The 21940-nt window shown below is 35.7% G+C and overlaps 1 protein-coding gene across 1 annotated transcript in view; it reads right to left on the bottom strand.

Moving 5' to 3' along the window:
* The window catches only part of LOC121375969 (proton channel OtopLc-like), a 46082-nt gene that overhangs the window by 9872 nt on the left and 14270 nt on the right, over positions 1 to 21940 (bottom strand). Inside the window, exons 3-5 of the mRNA XM_041503714.1 lie at positions 7610 to 7760; positions 7048 to 7162; positions 14 to 230 (exon numbers count right to left, since the gene is read on the bottom strand). Coding sequence (XP_041359648.1) covers positions 14 to 230; positions 7048 to 7162; positions 7610 to 7760 — 483 coding nt within the window. The remainder of the gene's footprint in view (positions 1 to 13; positions 231 to 7047; positions 7163 to 7609; positions 7761 to 21940) is intronic.

Raw genomic sequence — 21940 nt, 5'->3', positions numbered from 1 at the left:
TTCCAAAACTTACCAACAGCACCAAGTCTGAGGTAGAAACTTCCGGTGTGTGAGTGTGGTGAATCATCAAAGGAGAAGTTCCGGTTTAATGTTTTCCGGTAGAGTGCATTAACCAATGGGTTGCGACGTTTCTTCTGACAAGGCCACCGACAGTTTCTTGATCTTAGCACACAGATATACATAAATATTAAGAAGAAAATGCTGCCGGCAAATAAGTAGATGTAGAAGCCCTGAAATAAATACAACCATACTATATTAGAAATGCTATACAAAATAAATTACAAGCATTTATGACAGCTCATATGTGCAATTTGGTCATGTGTTACCAGGCTCAAGTAGCGCTATTAAATCATAGTCTGGGAAATGTCAGGTCTGTCTCCATCCTCTGTTCATCCCCATTCCCAATAGCTATGACAATACAATAATATATGGTTTAAAGCTAATATTAAAATGTGTTCCTTATAGTTATTGTTAAACTGTGTTCCTTGTAGTTATTGTTAAAATGTATTCCTTGTAGTTATTGTTAAAATGTGTTCCTTATAGTTATTCTTAAAATGTGTTCCTTGTAGTTGTTGTTAAAATGTGTTCCTTGTAGTTATTCTTAAAATGTGTTCCTTGTAGTTGTTGTTAAAATGTGTTCCTTGTAGTTATTCTTAAAATGTGTTCCTTGTAGTTATTCTTAAAATGTGTTCCTTGTAGTTGTTGTTAAAATGTGTTCCTTGTAGTTGTTGTTAAAATGTGTTCCTTGTAGTTATTGTTAAAATGTGTTCCTTGTAGTTGTTGTTAAAATGTGTTCCTTTTTAGTTGTTGTTAAAATTTGTTCCTTGTAGTTATTGTTAAAATGTGTTCCTTGTAGTGTTCCTTATGGTTATTGTTAAAATGTGTTCCTTGTAGTTATTGTTAAAATGTGTTCCTTGTAGTTATTGTTAAAATGTTTTCCTTGTAGTTATTGTTAAAATGTGTTCCTTAGTTATTGTTAAAATGCGTTCCTTGTAGTTATTGTTAAAATGCGTTCCTTGTAGTTATTGTTGAAATCTGTTTACCCTTTTTGAAATATGTTCTTTATTGTTTTATTGTTATTGTTGAAACCTGTTTCTGACTTGTATGGTTATATGGTGTTTATAGTTAATGCTAAAATCTGTTTTGCATTGTTATTGTTGAATTCTGTTCTTGATAGCTATTGTTAAAATCTTTATTGTTATTGTTCAAATGTTTTCTTCTATTATTGTTGAAATATCTTTCTTTCTGTTATTTCTTAAATATCTTATGTAATATTGTTAAAATCTGTTCTTTACTATTATTGCTGAAATCTGTTCTTTATTGTTATTGTTCAAATGTGTTCTTTATTTTTAATGCTAAAATCTGTTCTTTACTGTTATTGTGGGAATCTGACCTCTACTGTTCTTTCCTGTTTTTGTTAAACTATGGGTTTTTTTTATTGTTATTGTCAAAATCATTTCATTACGACTATTATTGGAACCTGTTCCTTATTGTTATTCTTGAAACCTGTACTATTATTGTTGAAATCTGTCTGTTATTTGTTTTGTCAAAATATGTTCTTTATTGTTAATGATGAAGTCTTTTTCATACTGTTACTGTTAATGTTATTGTTGAAATGTCTTCTTGTTATGCTACTGTTACTGTGTTCTTTATTGTTAATGATGAAGTCTTTTTCTTACTGTTATTGCTGAAATCTGTTCTTTTCTACTTTTGTTGAACTATGTTTTTTATTGTTATTGTTAAAATCATTTCATTACGATTATTATTGGAACCTGTTCCTTATTATTATTCTTGAAACCTGTACTGTTATTGTTGAAATCTGTCCGTTATTTGTTTTGTCAAAATATGTTCTTTATTGTTAATGATGAAGTCTTTTTCATACTGTTACTGTTAATGTTATTGTTGAAATGTCTTCTTGTTATGCTATTGGTTTGGGGCGTTACTGTTACTGTTAAAATATCTTCATGATTGTTATTGTTGAAATCAGTTCTTTATAGCTATTGTTGAAATCTGGTTTTTACAGTTGAAATCTATTCTTTATTGTTATTCTTGAAATCTGTTATTGACTGTGATTGTTGAAATCTGTTTTAATGTAACTGTTATTGTTAAAATCAGTCCCTTGCCATTATTGTTGAAATCTGTTCCTTACTGTTATTGTTAAACTACTGTTATTGTTAAACTACTGTTATTGTTGAAATCTGTTCTGTACTGTTATTGTTGAAATCTGTTCTCTACTGTTATTGTTGAAATCTGTTCCTTACTGTTATTGTTAAACTACTGTTATTGTTGAAATCTGTTCTGTACTGTTATTGTTGAAATCTGTTCCTTACTGTTATTGTTAAACTACTGTTATTGTTGAAATCTGTTCTGTACTGTTATTGTTGAAATCTGTTCTGTACTGGTATTGTTGAAATCTGTTCCTTACTGTTATTGTTAAACTACTGTTATTGTTGAAATCTGTTCTGTATTGTTATTCTTGAAATCTGTTCTGTACTGTTATTGTTAAACTACTGTTATTGTTGAAATCTGTTCTGTACTGTTATTGTTGAAATCTGTTCCTTACTGTTATTGTTAAACTACTGTTATTGTTGAAATCTGTTCTGTACTGTTATTGTTGAAATCTGTTCTGTACTGTTATTGTTAAACTACTGTTATTGTTGAAATCTGTTCCTTACTGTTATTGTTAAACTACTGTTATTGTTGAAATCTGTTCTGTACTGTTATTGTTGAAATCTGTTCTGTACTGTTATTGTTAAACTACTGTTATTGTTGAAATCTGTTCCTTACTGTTATTGTTAAACTACTGTTATTGTTGAAATCTGTTCTGTACTGTTATTGTTGAAATCTGTTCTGTACTGTTATTGTGAAATCTGTTCCTTACTGTTATTGTTAAACTACTGTTATAGTTGAAATCTGTTCTGTACTGTTATTGTTGAAATCTGTTCTGTACTGTTATTGTTGAAATCTGTTCCTTACTGTTATTGTTAAACTACTGTTATTGTTGAAATCTATTCTCTACTGTTATTGTTGAAATGTCTTCTGTACTGTTATTGTTAAACTACTGTTATTGTTGAAATCTGTTCTTTACTGTTATTGTTAAACTACTGTTATTGTTGAAATCTGTTCTGTACTTTTATTGTTGAAATCTGTTCTGTACTGTTATTGTTAAACTACTGTTATTGTTGAAATCTGTTCCTTACTGTTATTGTTAAACTACTGTTATTGTTGAAATCTTTTCTGTACTGTTATTGTTGAAATCTGTTCTGTACTGTTATTGTTGAAATCTGTTCCTTACTGTTATTGTTAAACTACTGTTATTGTTGAAATCTGTTCTGTACTGTTATTGTTGAAATCTGTTCTGTACTGTTATTGTTGAAATCTGTTCTGTACTGTTATTGTTAAACTACTGTTATTGTTGAAATCTGATCTGTATTCTTATTGTTGAAATCTCTTCTGTACTGTTATTGTTAAACTATTGTTATTGTTGAAATCAGTTCTGTACTGTTATTGTTGAAATCTGGTCCTTACTCTTATTGTTAAACTACTGTTATTGTTGAAATCTGTTCTGTACTGTTATTGTTGAAATCTGTTCTGTACTGTTATTGTTAAACTACTGTTATTGTTGAAATCTGTTCCTTACTGTTATTGTTAAACTACTGTTATTGTTGAAATCTGTTCTGTAGTTATTGTTGAAATCTGTTCTGTACTGTTATTGTTGAAATCTGTTCTCTACTGTTATTGTTGAAATCTCTTCTGCACTGTTATTGTTAAACTACTGTTATTGTTGAAATCTGTTCTTTACTGTTATTGTTAAACTACTATTATTGTTGAAATCTGTTCTGTACTGTTATTGTTGAAATCTGTTCCTTACTGTTATTGTTAAACTACTGTTATTGTTGAAGTCTGTTCTGTACTGTTATTGTTGAAATATGTTCCTTACTGTTATTGTTAAACTACTGTTATTGTTGAAATCTGTTCTGTACTGTTATTGTTGAAATCTGTTCTCTACTGTTATTGTTAAACTACTATTATTATTGAAATCTGTTCCTTACTGTTATTGTTAAACTACTGTTATTGTTAAACTACTGTTATTGTTGAAATCTGTTCTGTACTGTTATTGTTGAAATCTCTTCTGTACTGTTATTGTTAAACTACTGTTATTGTTGAAATCTGTTCCTTACTGTTATTGTTAAACTACTGTTATTGTTGAAATCTGTTCTGTACTGTTATTGTTGAAATCTGTTCTGCACTGTTATTGTTGAAATCTGTTCTGTACTGTTATTGTTGAAATCTGTTCCTTACTGTTATTGTTAAACTACTGTTATTGTTGAAATCTGTTCCTTACTGTTATTGTTAAACTACTGTTATTGTTGAAATCTGTTCCTTACTGTTATTGTTAAACTACTGTTATTGTTGAAATCTGTTCCTTACTGTTATTGTTAAACTACTGTTATTGTTGAAATCTGTTCTGTAGTTATTGTTGAAATCTGTTCTGTACTGTTATTGTTGAAATCTGTTCTGTACTGTTATTGTTGAATTCTCTTCTGTACTGTTATTGTTAAACTACTGTTATTGTTGAAATCTGTTCCTTACTGTTATTGTTAAACTACTGTTATTGTTGAAATCTGTTCCTTACTGTTATTGTTAAACTACTGTTATTGTTGAAATCTGTTCTGTAGTTATTGTTGAAATCTGTTCTGTACTGTTATTGTTGAAATCTGTTCCTTACTGTTATTGTTAAACTACTGTTATTGTTGAAATCTGTTCTGTACTGTTATTGTTGAAATCTGTTCTCTACTGTTATTGTTGAAATCTCTTCTGCACTGTTATTGTTAAACTACTGTTATTGTTGAAATCTGTTCTTTACTGTTATTGTTAAACTACTGTTATTGTTGAAATCTGTTCTGTACTGTTATTGTTGAAATCTGTTCCTTACTGTTATTGTTAAACTACTGTTATTGTTGAAATCTGTTCTGTACTGTTATTGTTGAAATCTGTTCCTTACTGTTATTGTTAAACTACTGTTATTGTTGAAGTCTGTTCTGTACTGTTATTGTTGAAATATGTTCCTTACTGTTATTGTTAAACTACTGTTATTGTTGAAATCTGTTCTGTACTGTTATTGTTGAAATCTGTTCTGTACTGTTATTGTTAAACTACTATTATTATTGAAATCTGTTCCTTACTGTTATTGTTAAACTACTGTTATTGTTAAACTACTGTTATTGTTGAAATCTGTTCTGTACTGTTATTGTTGAAATCTCTTCTGTACTGTTATTGTCAAACTACTGTTATTGTTGAAATCTGTTCCTTACTGTTATTGTTAAACTACTGTTATTGTTGAAATCTGTTGTACTATTATTGTTGAAATCTGTTCTGCACTGTTATTGTTGAAATCTGTTCTGTACTGTTATTGTTGAAATCTGTTCCTTACTGTTATTGTTAAACTACTGTTATTGTTGAAATCTGTTCCTTACTGTTATTGTTAAACTACTGTTATTGTTGAAATCTGTTCCTTACTGTTATTGTTAAACTACTGTTATTGTTGAAATCTGTTCTGTACTGTTATTGTTGAAATCTCTTCTGTACTGTTATTGTTAAACTACTGTTATTGTTGAAATCTGTTCCTTACTGTTATTGTTAAACTACTGTTATTGTTGAAATCTGTTCTGTACTGTTATTGTTGAAATCTGTTCTGCACTGTTATTGTTGAAATCTGTTCTGTACTGTTATTGTTGAAATCTGTTCTGCACTATTATTGTTAAACTACTGTTATTGTTTAAATCTGTTCCTTACTGTTAATGTTAAACTACTGTTATTGTTGAAATCTGTTCTGTACTGTTATTGTTGAAATCTGTTTTCTACTGTTATTGTTGAAATCTGTTTTTGTTTGTTTTATTGGGTCGGGGTTACTGTTATTGTTAAAATATGTTCATTATTGTTCTTGTTGAAGTCAGTTCTTTAAAACTATTGTTGAAATCTATTTTTTACTATTATTGTTGAAATCTGTTGTTTATTGTTATTCTTGAAATCTGTTATTGACTAATTGTTGACATCTGTTTTTACTGTAACTGTTATTCTTGAAATCAGTTCCTTACCATTATTGTTGAAATCTGTACGGTTATTGTTTAAATCGTTTTGTTTTGGGGCTTGTTGTTTTTTACTGCTATTGTTGAAATCGGTTCTTTAATTTTATTGCTGAAAGATGGTCTTTACTTTTTGTGATTTCATTTTTGAAATATGTTCTTTATAGTTATTGTTGAAATCATTTCTTTATTGTGATTGCTGAAATCTGTTCTCTATTGTTAATGTTGAAATGTGTTAGGTTTTGGGTTTGTTTTACTATTATTTTTGAAATGTGTTCTATATAGTTATTGTTGAAATGTGTTCTATATAGTTATTGTTGAAATGTGTTCTTTATTGTTATTGTTGAAATGTGTTCTTTATTGTTATTGTTGAAATGTGTTATCTACTTTTATTATTGGAAGTTGTGTTTTGTTGTTATTGTAGAAATTGTTCTATTTTGTTATTGTTGAAATCTGTTCTTTATAGCTATTGTTCAAATCAGTGTGCTCTTAATAGTTATTGTAAAAAAATTCTTTATAGTTATTCTTGAAATCTGTTCTTTGCTCTTATTGTTAAAATCTGTTTTTACTGTTATTGTTGAAATGTGTTGTCATTGTTAATAAAATGTTATTTACTGTTATTGTTGAAATTTGTTTTTACTGTTATTGTTAAAATCTGCTCTTTACCGTTATTGTTGGAATCTGTTTTTTATAGTTATTGTTGAAATCTGTTCTTTATTATTTTTGTTAAAATCTGTTCTTTATTGTTATTGTTGAAATTTGTTCTATTTTGTTATTGAAATCTGTTCTTTGTAGCTATTATTGAAACCAGACTATTCTTTTATTGTTATTGTTGAAATATGTTCCCTATTGTTTATTATTGTTGAAATCTGTTCTTTGTATTATGATTGTTCTTGATATAGTTGTTGTTGTTGCTGTAGTTGATGACGGTAATGATACTGTTGCTGCTGTTTTTACATACCTGAAAAAGATACGGTCTGCGTTCCTTCGTAAATGTTTCAGATACTGGAATTACTGCTCCTAGTATTATAAGCAGCATGGCATAAAGGGCACTAAGGTTCACAAAAAGACTGTCACTGAAACAATCAGAAAACATAAATATCTAAAAAAATAGATTTAGTGTTTGTTTTATTTGGGGAAGGGTTGTATATATATTACATATACGTTTATGCAACAATATCACTTATTCATTCACTTATACCACTTATTCATTAATTTATCATTAATTTATTAACCAATTACATATAAAATGGCGCAAAGTAAATTCATAAAAACATAATGACCGTGAAAACGTTCAATAATATAGATGTAGACAAATCTAACGCATTTGATAATTCTTTCTTGGATAAATAATATTGATATTAATGCACATGATATCTTATTCGTTATTCAACATGCATAGTTATGCTTAAATCTCTCAACAATAATGATGAGTATCTTGATGCTCTATGTGTATTACTGTATTTGTTCAGTCTCTGGCACTGAGACTCGAGCTCATAATGTGCCAGGAGTGGACGACTTACAGCAGGTGTTCGTTGACTTGGACGCTGTTCTTGGACGGTTGTTGGGAGTTGGGCTGTGGTTTCAGGATGGGCGTGGGAGGTGGCGTGTCCGGCAGGAACACCTCGTCTGTGAAGCCAGGACTGTTATCACTGCCGCCGTCAGGACCTATTCCTGGAAGAAAGATAGTCTGAGTTGTGATAGTTCCATAGAATGGTTACTTAAAAACAGAACTACTGTACAATGAATAGATATCAGTGAAGACGAACGGCTCCAATAATTTCCTTATAGACGTATAGCTTTGATTTTGTACAAAAACAAGGGCTATACAATAATACATAGATATAGAAAGTACTCAAAGTGCTTCAATATGGCACTTATACATATGGCAATATGGCACGTATTACCGGGGTACTTCAAGTTTCATCATATTTGGTTTCTTAAAAAATATGTTTTTGATTCAGAGATTTAATCTACCCTTAGTATAAGATTGATACTGGTAAAGGTGTGAGTTTAGCATAATTAGTTTATCTTGTTTGTTTTGTCCAGCATAATAGAATTTGAAACGTTAATGATTAATTACGCTTTTTGGAATATCATTTTAGTTACTACAGTAGACATTTTTTTAGACAAATTTACTATCATAAATGCATTCTTTAATACATTTATTACAATCACATGTTGCTTTCATAAAAGTTCCTAACATGAATTAATTTTTGTATTATTATCAATAACAGCTTTGTGAATAAAATTTCATAACCTGTCTATATTTAGTTTAGTAAGCTTTCTGATTTTGGATACTAATAATGTTTTAAATGGACTATCCTGATATGAGTTTGCATCCATTTTAATAAAATATTTTAACATTATTAAAATTGCAATTTAATTACATTTTCGTGCTTAGAATATAACCAATGCATTTCTGGATATCATAATGTTATGTTGTATCTCAATATCGATTTGTCTAAAATAATTTCGTACTTACAAATTTGTTATTTTATTGAAATAATTCGGCAAAAGGTATATTGTTTTTTTTATTTAAAACATGTTACGGTAAGATAACGGTTGGTTTGGGATAGACCCCCGTCGGTGGGCCCATCGAGCTATTTCTCGTTCCAGTCAGTGCACCACGACTGGTATATTAAAGGTCGTGGTATGTGTTATGCTGTCTGTGGGAAAGTGCATATAAAAGATCCCTTGCTGTATTAGAAACAAATGTAGCGGGTTGCCTCTGATGACTACGTGTCAGAATTACTAAATGGTTGACATCCAATTGCCGATGATTAATTAATCAAAGTGCTCTACTGGTATTGTTAATCAAAACAAACTTTAACTTTTTACATTAAGTAAGCAGATAACGTTCTATACTGTATCAAAACCTGAACGATACACTGATCATAATACAATTACAAACGTCTCATAAACAACAGATAAGGGAGACCTTTTTTGGTTTGGTTTCAAAAGAGTAAATTGTTTATCCTTTGATAAAAGTGTGTTACTATAAAAGGATCGACACACATAATAGAAATATAAGAACACATTACATGTATAACTTTCTTTATCGTTTAGTGCATGTACCACCAGTAGTTTATCAGATGCAGACTAAATGAGCCAAGACTACAAGTAATAAATTTTCAAACTCCCCTTCGGACTGTGTACAGCTGTTATATATTGGTCAATATATTCCTGATCACTTCGAGTCTCTGAATGTTAACTTCAAACAAAACAGAAATAAAGAGACTGCCAAACATTTCCTGGCCATCACACATGCTTAAGTTTTATTGAATTCAATCATCCCTTTACAACTTAATATTTCTTTCATGTTTGGAATAAACCCAAGGAATGGCATGGCCAACTGATTTGTTTCATTTTGGAATTAATTAACTACTTTACAGTCAACATTAATGTACTAATTATAGCAAGCTGTTTTAAGTGAGATCCCTGTCTGTATCAGCCATTGAATTACTATGTCCAAAACGGAGTTACTTAATATAACAATACCTGCGTGTATGCATAGGCTCCCAATTTTGTACGGGGGAAGGTAGATTTTTGCCCGAATTGATCAAAAGTGCCCGAAGCTGGATTACAACGTTTATTCATATTAGCGTTACTACCAGACAGCTATATATGGTTGCAAACGAATCGCCACGCATTTTTGCATGGACTACACCTAATATTGTGGGTAGAACGATCGAAATACATAGTGAAAAACTTCATGTTCAGGCCAGATCATTTTGCCCGAATTTTTCTAGTTTCATCCCGAATTTGAGGATTTTTTTCAGGACTGGGGCGGCAGTTGACCCCTCTAACTCCCCTCCCCCCCCCCCCCCGGCCCTTCCCTCCACACCTCCACACACACACACACACACACCTTCTCGTACGCTTATGCGTGTATATGTGTGCGTACACGTCTAGGTGGATTTTTTTTTACTTTTTGCTTTGTGTGTCAGTAAAATATTCATTTTTATTTTTCCCGGGAAGAATCGAGAGTTTCGTAATATTACACCTTAACATGTGATTACCGACTTTGTCACGGACATAAATATGCAACCTTCTATTAGTTAGAGGCCGGCTGATAACAACTCTTTCAAAACTACATCTAAAAATATCCCCAAAGGAAATATGTCGCTACATAAAACATGTTAAGGCATTTTCACACTCTGACAAGTAACACTGGAGAAAGTGCCGCAAGGCGAGTATGTCTTAATGCAATTACACCGTGTCAGCGTAATATTTATTACGCACTAGGTTACACAACACCATTAATTTTCTCTTCAGATGTAATATGTGTGCTGTCTGAACGTCTTGGTACGTTTCGGGTCAAACGCCCAGATCAGGATGTCTCAAATCTAACCACGAACAAAACCAGCATGTAAAGATTTCAAATGACATGAATTTCTAGTTTGCGGACGCCATGTGGGCAAATCAAACACTGTTTTGTCGTTCGGAATCTCGGAAAAGTAACTTATACGAAGAAAAGAAATAAAATCAATGGCACTTAAGAGTACTCAGGGAAGAGTGTAATTAAGGCATTTCTTTCTAAAGAATGAGAAAGGAAGGACTGTTTTATTTAACGACTCAACCTAAAGAATGAAATAACTTCTTTGATGTCAAATAAACTTCTTTCAATTAGCAGCAAATGTATTTTTTGTGTACTTCGCCACAGACAGGATTGTACATCTCACGTTCCTTTTTGATGCACCAGGTGTGGAAAACGTGTTGGAACGGGAAATAAACCAATACGTCCACTGAGGGTCATTGATCTATCGTTAGCATTTAAGTTCGAAGCCCACTGACCTACATCCCGATTTTGGTAATAGAATGACCATTCGAGTGCCCGTGGTTCGCACAGGCGCACGGACTTCCATTTTTGTAGGGGGCACGCTGAGTTTTTTCCCGAATTAAACGAAAATGCCCGAATCTGGATAAAAATATGTATTCATATTAATATTACTGCCAAACAGCAATATATGACTGGAAACGAATCACTACGCATTTTACATGGATTACAACTAATGTTGTTGGTAGAATGATGGGAATATATGATGAAAAGGTTTAAGGAAAGCTCATTTGAGCCTCGCCTCCCCGTTTAGTATGCTTATGATGGTTCGTAAATTATTTCATCTTTTCCTGCAACAGTCGAATCAGACGCAACCGTTAAATCACAAACTGAGCTGGATTTGCAACAAAAAAAACACCCAAAAACCCACAATCTCACTTTTTAAATGAATGTAATTTTTGTTATTACTAATTTCCAAGCATCTCACCACTATGATAATGATCTGGTAATTTAAACAGCGAGACAGCATTCCCAACCAGTCTCTTGAACATAAACACGCGATAGGGAGTCGGCTACCCTCAAGACATAACACCCTGTCAACCAAGTGAAATGCACAGGCGATGGCATTGTGATTAGATCCCAAATATCAGCTTTCACGGAGAAAATCTCCAGGAATGACTCGTGCATCACGTAGGTTGATGGATGCCCCGCAGGCTGTCCTGTTTTCAAAGGAAACACATCGGGTCTTTGTCGGTGTTTGTTCTGTGTGTCATAAAGGCACCACTCCCCTTTTTACTTCTAAACAGTCATTAAAAGTAACCAAATATACATGTTTCTATGTACGCTACAACGACCACCGGAGTCAAAATGTATACGTTTTCAATGTTATAGAAGGGGTGTTGTTAACACACGTTTAATGATATCCTGTACTGACACAGAGATAACTATATCGATGCATGGTGAATTTATCATTAGACTGCACATTATGCTTCTGTAATTGAAAGGCAATTAATTTTGGTGAAAAGTTCACTGCTTATAGTATATTGTTCGAGCTTGTCTTGGTTACAAATTTAAATGTTCTGTCTTCCTTTTCGCTCCCCTCATACGCTGTGTTAAAGTTTGGTTTTGATTAACGACACCACTAGAGCACATTGATAATTAATTATCGGCTACTAAATGTCATTTATTTGGTAATTTGGACTCGGAAGTCTTAGAGTAAACCCGTTTCCATAGCATCAAAGGATCTTTTATATGCACTTTGTCACAGACAGGACAGCACATACTGCAGTCTTTGATATGCTAGTCGTGGGGCAATGGTTTGGTAACATAACGATTACAACATCTGTATTTGATTTGGTGGTACTGATACTGCTTTACATTGATGGTATGGTATGGTATAGAGATTAGCATGCACATTCGGTGCAAGCTGTTTTAGCGCATGTCTGCCATGGGCACAGGTGTCGGCCTCGACAGGATCCTCCGTCCAGGACAGGAAAGATTGGGGTGGGTTGGAGAAGGGACCGCCTGCACTGGCAGGTGCAAGAGAGCACCAGCAGCCCGACCGGAAGGGTTGGTTTGAGTTCTATGGAATTTTGAATTTCCCGTAGGATTGATGCCAAAGGGAAAAGGTGCGCAGTTTGAATGAAGGAAATTTGGCGCATTTTTTATCGGTCCTCCAAATGGAAAAAGGGGAGTTATATATGTTTTGGAACTTAGTTTGCCGAGAGTAGCTCGTTACTAGGACCTAGCTGGTCTTGGGATGTCTCCCTAGGTTGCCTATAGGGGCCCTTATAAGGGCCCGATCTATTCAGATCGTTATATGCTAATGGTGCTAATTTTTATACAGACAAAGCAAGTGACAAACTTCTACCATTTCCATCATCGCACCCAGCCTCCTCATTCCAGAAAAAAAGAAGATTCGCCTTCGTCCCTGATAATGTAATCTGGGTGTGATGATAAACCAATGTGATGGATCCATGTCATACAGATTGCGAGGTGAAACTCCCCCGAGAAGACCAGATTAACAACCAGAATGCTGCGATCAATTACCACGCAGACGAGATAAAATGATTACCTCTCATGACATTAAAACCGAGTTCAAGAACTTGATGAAAGTAGGAGTCCCGAGGAGACCGAAGCGGTACAGGCTTCAATAACAGGGCCGACCAATAACGAGAAGAAGGTCAAGATATTTATACCGGCTACACAAACGCAGACTGATTTGTTTTGATGTGAACAGAATTAACCCCCTTTATTGGCTCTTCTGGCTTTGAAGTTTGAGAAGTAAATGATGAAAGCATGAAAAAAAAGGTGTACGTGTAGATAGGCGTTTTTTATTTACAATTGTCATTTTCGATATAACAAATCTCGAGAAATGAATAACAGATACGTTAGTATAACACGTAACAGATACGTTAGTATAACACGTTTCACTTTTAAGCCTTGTAGGTTACTATTAATATAATTGAGTTAAATATCGGTGTGACGGTACATGCTCTTAATTTCCTTTCGCCTGTGGCGATATTAATTGTTTTAGAGGGCCGTGTGCAGTTCCAAATTGCACTTAAGCCCAGATGGGCAACTTGTTACGTGATACCTTTGCGCGACGGTCATTGAGCTTTTCTAATACACACCCAGCCAGGTGCGGAGGCCATGTAGCCAGTAGTTACGTAATACCTCCGCGAGTGCGGTTTTTACAACCGTGATTTGGCGATCAAAGAGAAAAATGCGTCTCTGAGAGTTGGGGAAATATCTCATGATAAGATTCGGTGCCGCGATGTACCCCCAGGCGATATTCGACTTATAATAAATAGCTAGTGTTTTAGATATATCGAGGAGAAACATTTGGAGGTATCCAGGGGCACGGACGTCGTCCACTGAACGATCTATATTAGTTCAGACGGGACTTTGGTAAATATATATTGTCTGCTCTGTGTATAACCTTGATGTGATTGATGTGACTTTAAATATTTTCATACTGTATTATACCAATATTCTTTAGACAGTGTCTTCGGTCATCTGACGAAGTAAATCGTAGACTTATTGTTCTAACATTATACGAGTATTTGGTAATATAAAGCTTAGCCAGTCATCCTAGAGGACCTAGGTAAACTGTAGGTCATTGTCTTTATTGTGATAGGTACCAGTATTAATTCTGTATTACAAGGTTATTGTATGAGTAGTTAGGTAAATTAAAAATTAACCAGTTAGGAATCGTGTTGTAATTCCTTTATTAATTAAGTTCCCCTGGAAGCGCTTCTCCATTATCGCACGTCTGTGTGTTAGCGTTTCTCAATTATCACACGTGTGGGTGTTGTGTCACGGTGAAGTGATTAGCATATTGTGTAAACTAGACACCTAGAGAGTAACTAATTAAGTGATCAGTTCTGGGTTGTTATTATTGTTGTTATTAATTAACTACTGCGGCAGTACAATTGTCAGCGTAGGTTAATACAGATTCCAAAGTGTATTGTGTTTTTGTTGTGTTTTCTAGTGAACTAAACGTGCTATAATAATATATACTTTATATAAGATCGTATCTCTGATCATACCTAGAGACGAGCCACAGCGGGTATAACTGCCTGTTACAGAGACATCTAATAGATATACATTTAGGAGAGATGTTTGGACAATCGTGTTTTATTCATTTACGGGTATTATAGAATCCCGGTGACAATCGGTATTCAATGAGTTCGGAGTGATTATTACGTATGCTTGGGTGTGGTGTGGTACTGTGGTGGGTCGTGTCGCGTGGTGTGGTGTACTGTGGTGGGTCGTGTCGCGAGGTGTGGTGTACTGTGGTGGGTCGTGTCCCTAGGTGTGGTGTACTGTGGCGGGTCGTGTCGCGTGGGGATACTAATGCTAGGATCAGACTGTCAACTATCACGATGACGTTGACCAACTCGACTGTTGCATTGTAATTTCCAATTCCCGACGGTTGCGCTCAGATCAACCACTAACAGAAAGCGTATACGACGAGTTGTAAGAACGTTAAGACCACCAACTGGACAGTCCTAGAAGTCGTGAGATTAAACGTTGGCCAACTTTGTCTTGGCGGTTGGTAGTCTGAGACTAGCATAACATGACACTGAAGTAAAACAGTAATGATGAATGAATGTTTAACCAAACACCAGCACAAAAAACCCCATGAAGGTATATGATGATCAACCTCAATCTAAAATTCTATCATAGATGCGTGTAGAACTATTCCAACTATTTTCAAGAATGTGTGCTCCATTCGCCATTCTTAGGGAAACCCATGAGAATGTTGCCACGCCTGCACCACGACGAGGAACGGTACACCTGAAGTAGAAAAATACCGACGGCAAAGATTAAGCAGAATGCTTAAGTGTCGTAACCCCCACCCCCACCCCACCCACCCCCTCTCTCTCTCTCTCTATCTATCTCTCTCTCTCTCTCTCTCTCTCTCTCTCTCTCTCTCTCTCTCTCTCTCTGGACCTTCTACCGTCTCTCTCTCTTTCTCTCTCTTTCTCTCTATCTCTCTCCCTCCCTATCTCTCTCTCTGGACCTTCTACCGTCTCTCTCTCTCTCTTTCTATCTCTCTCCCTCCTTCCCTCTCTCTCTCTCTCTCTCTCTCTCTCTCTCTCTCTCTCTCTCTCTCTCTCTCTCTCTCTCTCTCTGGACCTTCTACCGTCTCTCTCTCTCTTTCTATCTCTCTCCCTCCTTCCCTCCCCTATCTCTCTCTCTCTCTCTCTCTCTCTCTCTCTCTCTCTCTCTCTCTCTCTCTCTCTCTCTCTCTCTCTCTATCTCTCTCTCTGGACCTTCTACCGTCTCTCTCTCTCTTTCTCTCTCTCTCTCTCTGGACCTTCTACCGTCTCTCTCTTTCTTTCTATCTCTCTCCCTCCTTCCCTCCCCCCCCCCCCTCTCTCTCTCTCTCTCTCTCTCTCTCTCTCTCTCTCTCTGGACCTTCTACCGTCTCTTTCTCTCTATCCCTCTATCTCTCTCTCTCTCTCTCTCTCTCTCTCTCTCTCTCTCTCTCTCTCTCTCTCTCTCTCTCTCTCTCTCTCTCTCTCTCTCGCACACACACGCACACACATTCTTTATTAACGTTTTTTGACAAAACATCAAACGATACTCTTGACATTTATAGATTTCTTTCCAAACTAAATCAGAATCTGTATCTGACCGCGGCCGCTTGGTTCCCCTTACACATATGGTCAAGCAATCTTTCAAACGCTCATAAATAAATGTGTTTAACACGCTTGGGCTTCCCTCGTTTTGAACATAAATGGATTGCAGTGGTGTAAACATGAGTTCATTTTATAATCATTAATATGCTTCAGCTCAGTATGTCTATATTTATTATATGTTGTATATTTGTATGATGCCGATTCGGTGTACATTTTAAAGCAATAAAGAACTTGAATTTGTAGTAGTGTTTGTATAAAGGGCATCTAATGACCTACTGTTAGTTTTTATTTGTAATTGTTTTGTATAATTATGATCGGTAGTGTACTGGACTTTCAGGGAACTGGGTGGTTTTGTAGCACAAGCATTGTTTAGCTATTGTCTAGAACAGTTCATAGTATGACGTATTCATGTGACGTGTTTGTACAAATATGGAACATGTTTTGCATCCAGTTCCGTATGTGGGATTTTTATCTTTATCTTTATCTGTCCGTGCTTAACAGTACTGGGAGAAGCTGGGGCTGTGGTGTGGCTGAGCATGTAGTAGGGTGTTTTGTTTAGTTTGTTGGGTGTTTTTTATAAAGTGATTCTAGTGTCCGTGGGATTTCTATATTAATTGAACTGATGTTGTAGGAAACTCGGAGAGTGAGCTCTATTCTCTCTAGTGATGTGGTGTAGCTGTAGCTAAATGGTAGAGCGCTCGACCGAGGTGCGATTGGTCTTAGGATCGATTCCCCTCAGTACCGCCATTAGTTTACTGTCCGTGTCAGCCAATGGTTCGCGACAGATGCAAGAAAGTTGGTGGTATGTGCTTTCGTGTCTGAAGGAATGTGCACCGATAACACAGTGTTGCCAAGAGCAGGGAGTGGCCAGGACATCTCTGTCAGTGTTGTCTAGTTGAGCGAGCGGCGGCACCAGACACAGCACGGGCAACACAGCTGGATTGTTCATCTGTTTATAATCTTTAATATTCTCCTATCTGGACAAGTGTTTTCAACATGCTGAGCTCAGTTTCAGGAGATCGCATTTCAAAAACAGTCGAGAATGGTTTTCGCATATCTCATCAAATATCACTTCTTCGACGGGTGTTTCACCGTGCACCACGTCTGTACCATCGCTGTTTTGATATATCGCGATAGAGGTTTACATATTATGTAGATTATCCATACGGTGAAAATAAATGTTTTCAAATGCTATAAACAAAGGTTCGTCACTGTGTGATATTTCTTGCTAATGGCATTTTTTATTAAATTTATGAAATCTGTATATTTTGTTAGGCTTGTTTTTTCTTCTTTTGTGTTTTCTATGGAAGGAGTATTGTTTTATGGTGTGTGTGTGTGTGTGTGTGTGTGTGTGTGTGTGCGTGTGCGTTTGCGTGCGTGCGTGTGGGGGAGGCGGTGTGTGGTTTTCGGAGGGGTTGGGGGTTGGTGTCTATCTAATAATTCAACCTATAAAGACGATTATTGATTTAGGGTGTGACGTCACATGTTTGTGTTTCATCCTTCTATAGTTTCCTGTTTCTGAACTTCCATTTCATATCTTATCAATGTTATTTAATTTTGTGCTTAGTTTTGGTTTAATTTTTATTTGTTTTGGGTTGTTGAGGGTGTGTGTGTGTGTGTGTGTGTGTGTGTGTGTGTGTGTGTGTTTACACTGGTCGCCATTAATTTTGTCTGTCATTTTTTTTTCTGTTCACCGTATTACTGCAATACGTAGGAAGAGGTCGTAATTAAATTCTAAAACGTCGACCAATTCCACTGCCAACAAAGACGAATACATTTTCTTTAGACATGTTTGTTTTATCTATTCCCACCATTAACGGTACCAAGTATTCGTTTCGACGACTATCGGTTGAGATAATTCCATAAGACGACTGAAGTGCTACAAATCTTCCTCGTTATGAGCGAAATATGAAGCGGCAATTATATGATGGGATGTCTTCTGTGTCGTTTACAGCCATGAGGAATGTGTGTAATTGATTGATTAGATAACTGTCGTTATCGTCCATCTTAATACATTCCCGTCGTACGTTCCCCGTCTGGATTGGTTCTTAATGTTTTGCATGCTTGCTTCTTAAAATTTGCTTTTCATTGGAAGTGATGTTGAACGTAAACGCCAAACAGTTTTAGCCTTGATAATCATCGGTAATGATTACCAGATGTAGACAACTGAAATTGTATATATCGGGTTGCAAAAGGTCCCTACAGTCAAACACGGTTTTCGTGTTGTTGTTTTGATTTGGGGGAGGGAGTTGGGGAGTTGTATTTGTTTTTTATCGGGTTTGTTTTGTTTTTGTTTTGTTTTTAGGGGGTTGTTTTTTGGTGTTGGTTTTTTGGGTTCTTTGTTGGTTGAGGTTGGTTTGCTTCTTCTTCTTCTTTTTTTGGGTGGGGGGTTGTTTTGTTTTTGGTTTTTGTTTTGTTTCCCCCGACTGTGTAAATAAAGCACGATACTGACATCATACTTGCCGAATAGTAACTTCTGATATTTAGACTTCTGTTACTAATAATAAATAATTATTATTATGGATTTTGTTATAGTAATTTATCTATTTTAATCGACATTGTCAGTTTTGACAATAAAATAGATTTTCAAACGTCAGTGTATTTTTTTTATGAGAAACATATGCCTTTTCCCCTGTAATTGCTATACATTCTTGCAAGCAGAATTTTGGCGTTCGACGTGTCGAGACCTTGACCTTGAGTCAGCAAACAAATAATCACATCTGTAGACAAAGCAGTCGTCTGCCCCGCTGTATCTGGCAAAGTGAGTCCAAACGTTTGTTTATTATTTCTGTCCAGACGTTTTGAATCAACGCAGATACAGTGGATAATTGGACGTACAGAGGTTATTTTGCCAGAATCATGCGCCTCAACGCGCCTATAATCCACACATATGAAAAACATACAATCGTCTGACATTCCGTACAAGATAGCTTAATTTTCTTGGCAAATACAGTATTTCAACTCAATGTAATTGTTTGCATTTTATACTAGTTAGAATACACGAATTCAGGACAGTACCTAGATTAAAATAACTAGGAGTGTAAAACAGAATCAGGTCACAGAAATGTAGTTCTTCTTTAGCTAAATAAAAACGGCACCTTAATCACACTCTCTCTCTCTCTCTCTCTCTCTCTCTCTCTCTCCCTAAGCACAGCCACGCGATTTAGGACTTCGTTTGCAATTGGAGGCTTGAAGGATAAGTATAATCTTTTCTCTTGTTTTCAGTCACCTTTTGTTGAAGACTCACGGTTACAATTTACATCAGTTTTGATCACGAAAAGCTGGTAAGTACAGGGCACTGGGTTCGTATCCCGGTATCGTCTTCAATCAACTATCTGTTAACAGAACTACGACATACCAAACCAAATATTTTGTTTATTTTTTTTTACAGAATTTGTACTTGCTCTTTTAGAGATACATTCTATTCTTTATTTATAACTTGACCTTTCTGTTGTATGGGTGAAACTTCTATCGCTGCTAATTACCATTAAGTTGGTATGTGTGTTAGAAATAGCTGTACGGAAAACTGCCTATCTGCCTCGTGACTTATTGACCTCCAATAGGGGGAAAAAAGTATCTCCCAAAAGGTAATAGTCTTTTTTTTTACAGTCATGTTCCTAGACGGTCGCCGATTGGAATCGGACCTGCATTTTTTAGCACTTGGGACTCTTATCTTGGAATTTATTTTTACAGCAAATGGAAACGCATGAAAGCCATTGGCATTTGCAGTTGTCTTTCTGGTCACCCTAGAGCAAAAGAGTTCCTTCCGACGGTAAATCACTGCCAAGAAGCAGACGTGATGGGCCTGGTTGAGACGTTAAATGTTCGGGCAACAAGCGATATCAACAAATACACTGTTAACAGCCTGTGTCTGAATCGTAGCTCTTGAACGAGACACTGTATAAACACATAAGGGGAAAATATTGACAGTATCTGAATCATCTACCGCAACAGCGGCTAGTAGTTCCGGTGAGCTATCATTTGTGCTGGAACCAAAGCTAAGGCCGCGATATAGTCCCTACACTATATGTTATCAAAGCTAGGAGAGCCAACTTGAAAACAACATGTTATTTAAAGCAATAACGGATGGAGCACTCACAAGCTAAATCATCGCAATATCTACAGAGAGTCCGGAAGAAGCATTGCTTCCGCTTATCTCCGTGTAGTTCCGGTACTGTAGACGAATCTCTTTTAAAGTTGAGATTACTAGTTCTCAGATGTAGCTGAGATGACTTTTCATGTGGGAGTACAATGACAACGATATTGCTGGCTCTAATTTTATATACATGTACAAAAACATTTTTAAATATTTGTAATATGATCAGATTTATTCTGTTGTCACGTGTGTTAAAATATCGTTTTATTTTAGATTAGTTATTAAAGGTTATAGTTCGAAACAATGTAGGGGCCAAAAAGTCACATCGCTTACATTCCTTCGCTATTAATCTGGAAACCAACTATATATAACTTCATTTTATATGAAAATGGTAAAACATAATACCTAAAGTAGGCCTATACCTAGTAGCAAAATTGCGCTTAGAAGTTGACAGATCCGGGATGCTTTTAAATCAAAGATTATTTAGCGACACCCAACCACATTTTTAATTAACTACTGTGTAAATATACTCTGTAAGATCAAGCTTAGTATCTCTGTGGAACATAGTTTATTAGAGTTAAGTGACGTTGCACACTGCATTTATAGGATCATTATTAGAGTTAAGTGACGTTGCACACTGCTTTTATAGGATCAGATACTACAGTATTCATTGCACAAAACGCCAAAATAGGGCATGTATAAAATACCTGCATAAGCGTTTAACGTGCTAATGCTGCTACCAAGAGCAAGATGTTGTGATGCCCAACCGACTTGAGCACACGCTGTGACCTTTGCAATTTTTATATGTACCATAAGTGGTTCTGCCAGAAACATTTTTGGGGTGTGGCGCTATGGAATTGAATGCAACCACAGTCAACAGAGGGCATGATGGCCTCTCTCAGAATGTAAATGGGTTAAGTTTAGGGTTATGGTTAAGAAAAGCATACAGTAATGATAAAAATAATTAATTTTGTCAAAAGGTTAACTTCAAAAAATAAAATCTGCCAAATATGTGGGTATGGCGCCATACCCGTTTTACACTCTGGCAGAAACCCTGACCATTTACCATGGACTTTAATATACCCGGTGTTAAGAACAAGCAGTGACGGGGGAGGGATATCAAGGTGTCGATCCTACGACCTATCGCACCACAGCTAACTCCCGATCCCGACAACAGAGAAAATACTAACAGTATACATGTAGTTCTATGGCCACAAAATGAACTTCAAGCCTTGGCCACCTCAGGGGCGGGACGTAGCCCGGTGGTACAGCGCTCGCTCGCTGCGCGGTCGGTGTGGGATCGATCCCCGTCGGTGGGCCCATTGGGCTATTTCTCGTTTTAGCCAGTGCACCACGACTGGTATATCAAAGGCCGTGGTATGTACTACCCTATCTGTGTGATGGTGCATATAAAAGATCCCTTGCTGCTAATCGAAAAGAGTAGCCCATGAAGTGCCGACAGCGGGTTTCCTCTCTCATTATCTGTGTGTTCCTTCACCATATGTTTGACGCCATATAACCGTAAATAAAATGTGTTGAGTGCGTCGTTAAATAAAACATTTCTTTCTTTTTTGGCCACCTCAGCACATATTAAACTAATTATTTTGGTGTTGACATACATGTATCACGATACTCAGATCTATCACACAGGTGCATTCTACTTATAATATAGTCAGGATAGTACATGCCACGGATTTTGCCAAACCAGTCGTGAACAATGAAAGAAACTAAATGGGTCTACCCATGACATAGAAGATGACATAAAACACCAGACAAAAATAATGCCAGACCTGTCACTCGCTCAAGCGTTTCAAACGAAAGAGAGAGA

Source organism: Gigantopelta aegis, chromosome 6 (assembly GCF_016097555.1).
Source record: "Gigantopelta aegis isolate Gae_Host chromosome 6, Gae_host_genome, whole genome shotgun sequence".
NCBI classification, from domain to species: Eukaryota; Metazoa; Mollusca; class Gastropoda; order Neomphalida; family Peltospiridae; genus Gigantopelta; species Gigantopelta aegis.
This window is presented reverse-complemented; position numbering and strand designations above follow the sequence as displayed.